This window comes from Podarcis bocagei, assembly GCF_964188305.1.
Source record: "Podarcis bocagei genome assembly, chromosome: 6".
NCBI lineage: Eukaryota > Metazoa > Chordata > Lepidosauria > Squamata > Lacertidae > Podarcis > Podarcis bocagei.
Genome location: NC_138130.1, coordinates 15637357 through 15649108, shown reverse-complemented (window position 1 = coordinate 15649108; position 11752 = coordinate 15637357). Strand labels below are relative to the sequence as shown.

At 43.1% G+C, this 11752-nt stretch overlaps 1 protein-coding gene and 1 long non-coding RNA gene across 5 annotated transcripts; one reads left to right on the top strand and one right to left on the bottom strand.

Moving 5' to 3' along the window:
• Window positions 1–225: 225 nt before the first annotated feature.
• Window positions 226–8768, bottom strand: LOC308589447. 3 transcript variants are annotated; one of them, XR_014009253.1, is made up of 3 exons: window positions 8757–8768; window positions 1156–1263; window positions 226–455 (listed from the first exon to the last, which is right to left on the bottom strand). It is a non-coding gene; the product is annotated as an uncharacterized lncRNA (long non-coding RNA). The 3 variants fall into 3 exon arrangements; XR_014009254.1 differs by lacking the exon at window positions 8757–8768 and adding an exon at window positions 8732–8752; XR_014009255.1 differs by lacking the exon at window positions 8757–8768 and adding an exon at window positions 1518–1631.
• Window positions 8769–8891: 123 nt separating this feature from the next.
• LOC308589977 (uncharacterized protein) lies at window positions 8892–10612 on the top strand. 2 transcript variants are annotated; one of them, XM_081199568.1, is made up of 5 exons: window positions 8892–9103; window positions 9401–9484; window positions 9573–9677; window positions 9803–9854; window positions 10071–10612. In XM_081199568.1, the coding sequence occupies exons 1-5, from the start codon at window positions 9014–9016 to the stop codon at window positions 10094–10096; spliced, it is 357 nt and encodes a 118-aa protein (XP_081055694.1). In that variant the 5' UTR covers window positions 8892–9013; the 3' UTR covers window positions 10097–10612. The 2 variants fall into 2 exon arrangements, with proteins under 2 accessions (XP_081055694.1, XP_081055695.1); XM_081199569.1 differs by lacking the exon at window positions 9803–9854.
• The last annotated feature ends 1140 nt before the right edge of the window (window positions 10613–11752 follow it).

Below are 11752 nucleotides of genomic sequence, written 5' to 3'. Positions count from 1 at the left end.
GGGGCACAATAGATAGAGGTAATGGATTTGTGTCAGCGCTATTATTATTGACATATTAAAGCTACCATGGCAATTTTAGAAAGGAAGCAGAGCTGATCATGAAGGGGGTGGGTGGGTTACTCATTTGTTTATAGAACAAAGTTAATTAAAAAGGGCTTTCATATCCCGTGTGAATTATTGAGAAATTAAATCTTAGCCCATAAGAACAAAAGTCTGATAGCCAGCTGCAGATCACAATGTTAATCAAGAGAATGATGGTTCGTGAAAGTATCTAGAGGCAAAACAGGATGAGAAACAGCTCTGCTGCTCCTCAAAGCCTGGGAGGGCTTGGCACCAAGTTCCCCTTCTGAGAAATTCTTCCACCCTTCCTGGTTTTTGGAACTCCCTTCTATGGAACCAACTTAGCACAAGGGACCTCAGTATGTGGCAGGGTAGCTGATCCCACCTCTTCCCACCTGCCCAATGAAAATAATAATTATAACAAATAATAAATTTTATTTATACCCCGCCCTCCCCAGCCAAGGACGGCCTCAGGGCGGCCAACAACCAGTAATAAAAACGATTTGAATGAATACAACTTAAAAACAAGATTAAAATACAACATTAAAACATTAAAACAATTAAAATGCAGCCTCATCACAGGAGGAGAAAAGAAAACGAAAGGGGGGGGTCAAACTGACTCCAAGCCAAAGGCCAGGTGGAACAACTCTGTCTTACAGGCCCTGCGGAAAGAAATCAGATCCTGCAAGGCCCTTGTCACATGAGACAGAGCGTTCCACCAGGCCAGAGCCAGTGTTGAAAAGGCCCTGGCCTTGGTTGAGGCTAATCTGGCTTCCTTAGGGCCCAGGACCTCTAGGGTGTTGCTATTTATGGATCTTAAGGTCCTCCATGAGGCGGTCCCATAGGTGTGAGGGTCCTAGGCCGTGAAAACAGAGTCAGTTGTAGCTGCTGGCATCCAGAAAGGAGATCACCAACATGTGCCAGGCAGACCTGGGTTGAACTGGGTGTGGAATTAGGACAAGGTAGGATGCTGCTGTGCTGCTATCCCACAACTTAGCTGCAGCTTGAAACAGATAGGCAGAGGTGGAGCCAACAAAGCCAACTTGCCAAACAACTGCCACAGATGCATTTTCGTGCTGCAAGAAAATAACTCACCTTGAGCCTGCTCCTCATTTGATTTCAAGTTTTGTAAGCCCCTCACATGAAGCCAAAATGAAGCTTCCGGAACCAAGACCTCCATGGGCTCCATTCCATCTCGGATGCCTGAATGTACAACAAACACATGAAAAATAGTTTCTAAGCATTCATGTGCCATTAGAATAGAAACAAGACATTTACTGCATTTACTGTTGACTCACAAATAATAATAAGGCTATTCTTGTTCACTTGTACCACCTCAATCTCAATCCTTTATTGGCATATAGACAAAATTCAGAAAGGTTCGGTACAAACAACCACTCATCAAAATCTGCATTTTACAATTAAAATACCATTGTATAACATCCATGAATCCTCACTGTGTGTTGCAGAAACCTGGCTATGATCTGCATTTTATGCCCATCCTGGGTAAACGTTAGGAAGGCTACCTTGCATTCATCTGACTGTCTGACACTAACAATTGCTACCTAGACCCAATCCACCTTCTTTCTTGCTGCCTTATTTCTTGCGTTCAGTTATCGCATGGGTAACGTATGTGCGCAACCATGTATACACACATCACACCGAACTCAGAAGTGACCTGGAAACATCCTAAAGACATCACTAAAAGGGAGGAGCAGGGGTAGAGCAAAGCAGAGCAGGGGGGTGGAAAGGCTGTTTGCAGGCTTTTTCAATGGGTTTTAATTATATGCGATTTCACCAATGCATGCAGTGCCTTGGAACGTCACCTCCGTGTGAATGGGAGGCTGCCTTAGTCATTTACTCTGCAATAGTCCTCCCACACTGAATTAAAATAAAAGTTGTTTAAAAATTATGGACCCCAATTGCTGAAGCTTGGGGTATGGTAAGTCATGTACTGCATGGTGTCTTCTTATTGTTTATTTGCTTGAATGTACGCGGTGGCATTTAGAATAAAATCTGTTATTTGATTATTGATGTATTTTCTCTAGTTAAGTTTTTACCGCTATCTTCAGTGGATTTTATTTTATTGCTATGGCTAGTGGCTGATGCAAATAAAGATTCTTCTGATTCTGATTCACCACTGAATTACCGTATTGGCATGAATATAAGTTGCACTCCCCCCCCCCCATGAAAAGTTAAAGTGCAGCTTAAATTTGCCATCTTACAAAAATTTGCTTTTGTGATATTGCTGCTGAAACAGACATACTGTAAAACAGAACACACACACAAAAACGTTTTATTGCCGATTTGTGAGCTTGAGACAGTTGTGGCAATTAATTCTAATGTCATCCATCGCTTTCACTTGCGGGTCATCTCTAGTACCCGTGGGATTTTCTTCTACATTAGCCATTTACGGGTGTGAGTGCCTGCAGAATTTTAAGGGAGCGGCTTATATTCGGGTACAGTGGTACCTCTGGTTAAGAATTTATACAAAGTAATGAGCATTGATACCTTTCCAGTAAATACCATTGACAAGGCCCTTTGGGAATACTGAGCTGAAAATTAGCAAATAGCAAATATTCTCTGAAGTAAGACAACAATGACCGCTCCCCGCTTAAAACGGGGGGCGCCCTTTGCGTGGACGCGTGCAGCCCCTAGATCTGGAGCAGCTCCAACAGCATAGGCTTGGTTTGCCTTCCCTCAGGTGGGATACCTGGAGGTTCCCACCTACCTCAGTCAGTTGTCCAATCCCACCTGGGGGAAGCGTTGCCAAGGAGACCAGGCCAGGTAGGGGGAGGGATTACCTGGCCACACAATAGAGGGAGGATCTTACCTGGGAAGCCTCACTTGGCTCCAGAGCTTCTCCCACCCTACCCACCCTCAGTTAATGTCTTCCTTTGCAGGTTAACTTTTATTCATAGGTTTTGCAGGTTAACTTTTCTTCACAGGTATGCGGGCGCTGCTACGTCAAGGTCGCTGTCAAAGGGCCGGAAAGGAATTTCCCTGCATTGGCAGGTTTCGCCTTTCCCGTAGCAAAACATCACAACTTTGGCGGTATCAGGCCTTGGGCGGAATCCTTTAGTCCATCTTCCTCTTTGCGGCGGCGATACCAGGGTTCCCCGTTAAAGGGGTTTCTGAAGGGAGGCTTTGACCGTACGCCGAAAGGTCGTCATTGCTCTCCCCTGCGGCGGCGGCGTAACGGGGGCGGCTATCTCTGCTTGAACATATGTTCTCCAGAGCCGGCCCATCCCACACACACACACTGGATAACCCTGATGCTCCCTAGGTCCCCGGCTGGGGACTGGGGAGGGAGAACGCCCAATGCCTGAGCCAAGGTCTACCCACATTTGAAATTTAATAAAGTTGTGGCCAATTTAATCCCATAGCATGTTGTCTTGAGTCATTATTACACATGACGGGGGGGACCGCTCAGGATCTGGGGACTCCGCCTGTCCACGCAATCCTAACCCACATACAGTGGTACCTCGGGTTAAGAAATTAATTCATTCCAGAGGTCCGTTCTTAACCTGAAACTGTTCTTAAGCTGAGGTACCACTTTAGCTAATGGGACCTCCCGCTGTCGCCGTGCCGCCACCGCACAATTTCTGTTCCCATCCTGAAGGAAAGTTCTTAACCCAAGGTACTATTTCTGGGTTAGCAGAATCTGTAACCTAAAGCATCTGTAACCTGAAGTGTCTGTAATCCGAGGTACCACTGTATTGTCTCTCCCCCCCCCCCCGAATTTTGTGGGTGCAGCGTATATTCAGGTCAATACGGTATATAGGGCATATGTGCACTTGTGACTGGCTCCCCATTCACAGATTTAACTTTTGAGCCCTATGAGTAAGGATTGAAACCTGATGCACAGTATCCCAAGTAATTCACAAAAATGTTGCATCAAAAAGGCAATCCCTACAGTCAGCTAAAAAGAAAACAAAAACAAAAAAGAACCAATTGTTAATATTTGCCAGGTATATTTGGAGTTCTAAATGGAGACATTTAAAGCACAGGATACAGATTTTGCTGAAGTTTATTTCCTGAGACTCTGTTGTAGTGCATCCACCATATTAGGCTCAGTGCATTAAGGAATCGAGTAATGAGGCTCTGTCACTTGCTCACTGTGCATGAAGGGAAGGTGTGTGCAGGAAGTGTTAGGGAGGTTGTTCCTGAATTCTTCTGACAGTGCGTTCAAAGGCAGCATCCCGAAGCCTTGAACTCTCAGTGCTTTGATTGAACTACAAGTATGATGTCAAATCTATTGAGCACCCAGCAACTCTGATTTCACAATAAAACACTTAACTAGAAAAGCAAAACGAGTATTTCTGGTTTTTGAAATAGCACCAACGTTTACAGGGAGTTTGGAGCCTTTTAAAGTGATTTTCACTGACACTTAAATGATGACTGTACTAAGAACTATATATCTTGTGTGTAGTCAACCTCTGTTTGAGAAATGGGAGCCTAAAGGTCCCTTTGGGCATGGGGAACTAGTTTTCTGGGTCTTTAGATCCTGGCCATAGAATCGTTATGCCATTCATCTTCACATGTTATCAACTGGTGTGAAGCCGGTCATTCAGAGATATAAATGCTTCTTTTGATAGTCCAACTCTCCACAGATAGAGCTATACACCATCTCTGCTTCATTTATAGCTATAGCTGTGATGGCCACAGCATCTGATACCAATACACAAGACACGACCATCAGAATCAGTTTATATAATCCTCAGAATCAAGTACAAAAGTTCGGGAAACAGGCAGAACAATATGTCCTTAACTAACCAGGCTGAGCAATGACTTGAATCAAGATCATTCAGGTCCAAATCCAAATTTTTGCCTCATGCACTGCACAGGCCTTCATTCAGCCTGTCTGGAAATAAGTAGGGCTGGTCATATAGCAAATAAACAGGGAGACTGGTTATATTTTATTCATAATGGAGTGTCTTTTCAGCATATCTTCAAAAGGCGAAATTAGGCCAAGTTGTCAGGAAAGTTTGGAGAATAATATTTTCTAAAGGGATTGTTACCGGCTTAGATTGCTTAAGCCATCAGGGGTAAAAACAAGTGCTTTTAAAAATATATTGCCCTGATAGTTTTATATAGCTTTCAAGGAATGGAATATAATGTATTGTCTTTTATCCCAATCAGAGTGCGACCACGTACTATGGAGTATTAGAGTATTAGAACTGTACCTTTAATTGTTGTGTGGATGAGGGGTTTCAGTAGGTCCAACTTGTTTTGGCATAGTGTAGCTTGTCATGGATGCCCATGTCAAAATTCCCCCTTCTATGCAATTATTACATGTGCAAGAGTCTTGGCATAAATTCAACCTGGGCACTGTGCTCTGTGGCCTGAGTCCAGTACCAGGTGACCACATGGAATGCATTTATATCCAGTATATTAGAGCCAGTGTTGTGTAGTGGTTAAGAGCGATAGACTCGTAATCTGGTGAACCGGGTTTGCTTCCCTGCTCCTCCACATGCAGCTGCTGGGTGACCTTGGGCTAGTCACACTTCTCTGAAGTCTCTCAGCCCCACTCACCTCACAGGGTGTTTGTTGTGGGTGAGGAAGGGAAAGGAGAATGTCAGCCACTTTGAGACTACTTCGAGTAGTAATAAAGCGGGATATCAAATCCAAACTCTTCTATATCTGAAGGAGCGTCTCCACCCCCATCTTTCTACCCGGACACTGAGGTCCAGCACCAAGGGCCTTCTGGTAGTTCCCTCACTGCGAGAAGCCAAGTTACACGGAACCAGGCAGAGGGCCTTCTCAGTAGTGGCACCTGCCCTGTGGAATGCCCTCCCACCAGATGTCAAAGAGAACAACAGCTACCAGACTTTTAGAAGACATCTGAAGGCAGCCCTGTTTAGGAAAGCTTTTAATGTTTGATGCATTACTGTATTTTAATATTTTGTTGGAAGCCACCCAGATTGGCTGGGGAAGCCCAGCCAGATGGGTGGGGTATAAATATTAAATTATTATTATTATTATTATTATTATTATTATTATTATTATTATTATTATTATTATTATTATTATTATTATTATTAGTTTTAGGTGCTCCACAGGGTTGCCATTTTGTATGAATGGTACATGTGTGCAACCTAGCAATGCTACAGACTTGACGTAATGCAGTGGCTCAGAATGATCAACCTGAAAGTGGCTCAGTGCTAACTAGCACTTACAAAACATATTATGGGTTCTCGAAGCACCTAGTGTCACCCCCCCTTCCCCCTGTTCCCCAAGGACCCACATACCTTCCTAGGGTCAGCAGAAGGGGGATGTGTCAGAAGAGGTGGCAAACACAACACCAGCTCCCTGGAAGAGCGTTCTTCCTCGCCAATTTAGGGAATAGACAATTTCGGGCATCCACAGAAGGAAATCATTCATGCCAGTTTCCACTGAGGAGAAGGTTCTCTGGTGCTTGAAAGACCTTTCTCTTGGCGGTAACTGATTAGAATAGCATCATTTCCCCACTGAGGATGCTAGAACAGAGTGGGAAATGGTGCTCTACTGAAGAGTTGGCATACCCTTCAACTTTTCTTTTACAAAAATTTTTTTATAGACAATACAAACAAAGAAACAGACAAACATGTATAATTTCATATCCTTTTTTTCATAAACCTCACTTCTCCGACTCCCCCAAACCTCCCCTTTCTGCATCCCAATTTCTAAAGTTATTTTAGCAAATCCTAACACTTATTTTAATCCAATTTGTCCCTTATTTATTCTTTTCATTTACTTAATCTTATGCCGCTGTAATCCCCTTTTTTCTAAAACCTCAACATTTTAACATTCATTAATTTTGTAATATTTCTTAAGATAAATTTTAAATTTTTCCCAATCTTCATCCGCCGTCTCTTTCCCCTGATCACGAATTCTGCCAGTCATTTCAGCCAATGCCATATAGTCTATCACCTTCATCTGCCATTCTTCCAGAGTGGGTAGATCTTGAGTTTTCCAATGTTTTGCGATGAGTATTCTTGCTGCTGTGGTGGCGTACATAAAAAAAGTTCTATCTTTCTTTGGCACCATTTGGCCGACAATGCCCAAGAGAAAGGCCTCTGGTTTCTTAGGGAAGGTACATTTAAGTACCTTTTTCATTTCATTATATATCATTTCCCAGAAAGCCTTAATCTTCGGGCACGTCCACCAAAGGTGGTAGAAAGTACCTTCAGTTTCTTTACATTTCCAACACTTATTGTCAGGCAAATGGTAGATTTTTGCTAGCTTGACTGGGGTCATGTACCACCTATAGATCATTTTCATAATATTTTCCTTTAAGGCATTACATGCCGTGAATTTCAAACCGGTGGTCCACAACTGTTCCCAATCAGCAAACATAATATTATGACCAATGTCCTGTGCCCACTTAATCATAGCTGATTTAACTGTTTCATCTTGTGTATTCCATTTCAGCAACAAGTTATACATTCTAGATAAATTCTTAGCATTGGGCTCTAACAATTCTGTTTCTAATTTTGATTTCTCCACCTGGAAGCCATTTTTCCTACCCTTCAACTTTTCTTGTCCCAGTTAAGGTTTGTAGGTCCTGGAGCGGGGTGAAAAAGGTTGACAGTTGCTCACATTCAGAAGGTCTTGCAAAGGCTCACAGACATTCAAACAGGGACATTTGCATCTGCAAGGGCCCTTTTACAAATGCTCATGACATCCATATCAGCAAGGTGGCAGCCCCATAGAATACCTATGCAGGTAAGTGCATTCTCCACATAAACCCAGTATGGGTGGACAAGCTGAATTATGTGGATGAATAATCATAATAACCACAATAATAATAATTTGTTATTTCTTATAATTTATTATTATCATTATTTATACCCTGACCATCTGGCTGGGTTTCCCCAGCCACTCTGGGCGGCTCCCAACAGAATATTAAAAACATGATAAAACATCAAAACATCAAACATTAAAAACTTCCCTAAACATAGTTTCCTTCAGATGTCTTCTAAAAGTCAGATAGTTGTTTATATGATTGACATCTGATAGGAGGGCATTCCACAGGGTGGGTGCCACCACTGAGAAGGCCCTCTGCCTGGTTCCCTGTAACCTCACTTCTTGCAGTGAGGGAAACGCCAGAAGGCCCTTGGAGCTGGACCTCATGGGTCCAGGGAAAAAGGCAGGGGTTTTCATTTCATTTCATTTTTTCAATTCACTTTTAATTTGTTTACCGCCTTTCTATATTACTATACGCAAGCCAGTTTACAAGGTGAAGAAACAATGAAATAGAGAGCAAACACCACACACCTAATAGCAATCTGATCCAAAAGAAAAAAGTAATAACAACAACATAGCTTTTTAAAAAAAAAAAAAAAAAACTTACATCAAATAAAGCAAAACAGTGGTATATCGGGTTACAGACGCTTCAGGTTACAGACGTTTCAGGTTACAGACTCCGCTAACCCAGAAATAGTACCTTGGGTTAAGAACTTTGCTTCAGGATGAGAACAGAAATCTTGCTCTGGCAGTGTGGCGGCAGCAGGAGGCCCCATTAGCTAAAGTGGTACTTCAGGTTAAGAACAGTTTCAGGTTAAGAACGGACCTCCAGAATGATTAAATTTTTAACCCAAGGTACCACTGTATTCAACAATACATTAGAATATAATAGTAAACAGACCCCCCACCCACCCAGGGTAGAGGGGACTGGCCGTTAAACCACAGTTCATCCGATAACTGCCGCTCACTACAGAATGTGGGGGCCGGAACGCTGGGAGCGAGCACTGCATGAATTGGCAACTGTCCAGTCATCACCATGAGCGGGAGATTCCTGTTTCCTAAAAATTTGAGCTAAGAAACAGGTGTGTTCTGGACTGGGTGGGGCTGCAGGGGGGCAGAACTCCAGGGGGAGCTTTGGGTGGGCAAGTCAGGCAGGAGGGAGAAGGGGACAAGGGAGACTTGGAGGAGGCAGTGTCTAACCCCTTCCCTTTCTCTCTTCAGTTTTATGAGACCCCACTTCAGTCCCTCTGTGGCGAGTGTGATCCTCCATAGAACAACAGAGGCAGTTCTGGGGAGCGCAGAGGAGGACAAAGAGGTATGTCCTCTGCTTTAACTTCTCTTTGCACAGCTCTTTCTTCTTCCCACACTCTTACAAAATTTAACCCAAAATAAAAAAATTCCTTCCAGTAGCACCTTAAAGACCAACTAAGTTAGTTATTGGTATAAGCTTTCGTGCATGCACACGAAAGCTTATACCAAGAACTAACTTAGTTGGTCTTTAAGGTGCTACTGGAAGGAATTTTTTTATTTTGACTATGGCAGACCAACACGGCTACCTATCTGTAAAATTTAACCCAGCAGCACTCAACCTCTCTTCTCTCTTTTCCTACAGGAACTGAAGAGGCCATTCCAGAGCCTGCTGGGGGGTCTCCTCCTAGAAGCCCCCAATACTAGCACCCTTCTCCAGTTGCTTACCGTAAGTATCCTGATAGCACCAGGAGTGGTTTTACGGTTGCCCCCCTGTCCCTTACCCAACTAACTGTCCCATTTCTTTCATCCCACAGGACCTCCGATATTATGCCTTTTTGGGGAGTGAAGACCAAAGGAAATTAGCGGCCAGCAGTATATCCCTGCTGCTGGCCCTTTCACGAAGATTCCCGAACCACAGAGTAAGTATTTTGCCTTCCTGTATTCGGTTCTTTGGTTGTTTCCATCCGGGTGGGGCTGCTTCTCTTACACCCATCCAGGGTGGGGTAATAGTGTCATCTGACTCAGATTTGTCTTTCCTCTGAAGAACACAGTAATTCGTCCGGAGCTGGCTTGTTTCAGGAATAATCTGAAAGAAGGTAAGCCCCACACCTTGGGGACAATGAACTCCCTTGTCCCTTGTTTGCCCAAGACACACCTCCCAGGTCTTCTTGCTGGGAGTCCTGCAGGACCTGCTCCCTGCCTGGCAGGCCTTTCCCACCTGGCCTGGGAGGGCAGCACCCAGACTGACTCCAGCTACAAGAAGCGGAGAGGACTGAACTGATTTTCTCTCTTTTTCATTCTCTTCCATCCAGATGACATCATCATTGAGGACTTATGATTTTCCTCCTTGAAGAAATTGCTGCTCTATTTGGACATCTCAACTGGCAAAAGACTGGCAGAAGAAGAGGCACTGAGAATCAGGAGGGGGACAGATGATTTAAGCAGCCATGAAATATGGACTGAAATTGGGCAGAACAAGAAAGAAAGAAAGAAAGAAAGAAAGAAAGAAAGAAAGAAAGAAAGAAAGAAAGAAAGAAAGATGGTCATCTAATCTCTGCTTTAAAACCTGCAAGGAAGGAAAGTCCATCACCTTCCAGGGGAGTCCATTCCTCTGTTGAACAATGTTCAGTAGGAATCTCCTTTGTTGTATCCTGAAGCCATTGGTTTGAGTCCCACCGTCCAGAGCAGGAGAAAAAAAGCTGGCTGCATCTTCCATGTGACAGCCCTTGAGTTATTTGAAAATGGCTCTCTCTGGTGTCACTGGATCAAGCTGATCAATTTTCTTGCATTCCTTAAACTAAATTGTTTTTAATGGATTTTGAATCAACATGCAATAAATTGTTACTGTTTTGAATTTCATTGTGTTATTGTCTTCCATTGATCTGGGCACTTTTCTGTTGTTAAGGGGGCTGGAACTGTAGCTCTTTGAATGGTAAACTGCAGTTCCAACAATCCTCGGGGAGAAATGTGTTTTTAGTGTATGCTGCCTAAGTTTCACTTGCATCTTTTCAGTGAGGGACCAGTGATAGGATTTGCTTCCAACTTCATCTCCATCAGGCCCTCCATGTAATTTGGGTCCAGAGGAAGAGGACAAACAAATAGTGGTGAAACAAACAGAGGCATTCAGGGAGGGATCGCTTTGAAGAAAACTTGCCCAAGGACCTAGAAAATATGGGTTTTAATTTGTATTGGGAGTGTCTTCCAAAAGTCGGATAGTTTTTTATTTTCTTGACATCTGATGGGAGGGTGTTCCACAGGGCGGGTAGTGAGGGAACCGCCAGAAGGCCCTCGGAGCTGGACCTCAGGCGTCCAGGGGAAAAGGCAGAGGTTTTCATTTCATTTCATTATTTCAATTCACTTTTAATTTGTTTACAGCCTTTCTACATTACTATACACAAACCAGTTTACAAGGTGAAGAAACCATAAAATAGAGAGCAAACATCACACACCTAATAGCAATCTGATCCAAAAGAAAAAAAGTAATAATAACATAGCTCTAAAATAAACCACTTATATCAAATAAAGCAATATTCAATAATCCATTAGAATATAATAGTAAACAGTAAAATTAAATATCAGCAAATAATAATTACAGTGGTACCTCAGGTTAAGAACTTAATTCGTTCTGGAGGTCCGTTCTTAACCCAAAACTGTTCTTAACCTGAGGTACCATTTTAGCTAATGGGTCCTCCCGCTGCCACTGCACCGCCACCGCACAATTTCTGTTCTCATCCTGAAGCAAAGTTCTTAACCTGAGGTACTATTTCTGGGTTAGTGGAGTCTGTAACCTGAAGCGTCAGTAACCCAAGGTACCACTGCAAACAGTTTACACTTAACAATAACAATAAAGTATTATGAAGCTATAACCAATGAAGTCATACTGCATAAAATACCACAAAACATACAAAACCATGCAAAAGGATCAAACTGAGAAACAAGGGCACACAACTTAAAAATATTATTTGCATCCCTGAGCTCCTTTTCTCTCTTTCCA

What these genes read in the sequence shown, in the direction of transcription:
- LOC308589977 (XM_081199568.1), top strand. Translation starts at nt 9,014, where the DNA reads ATGAGACCCCACTTCAGTCCCTCTGTGGCGAGTGTGATCCTCCATAGA. An exon ending in GCGCAGAGGAGGACAAAGAG is followed by an intron (nt 9,104 to 9,400) that starts GTATGTCCTCTG and finishes CTTTTCCTACAG; the next exon opens with GAACTGAAGAGGCCATTCCA. An exon ending in CCCTTCTCCAGTTGCTTACC is followed by an intron (nt 9,485 to 9,572) that starts GTAAGTATCCTG and finishes TTCATCCCACAG; the next exon opens with GACCTCCGATATTATGCCTT.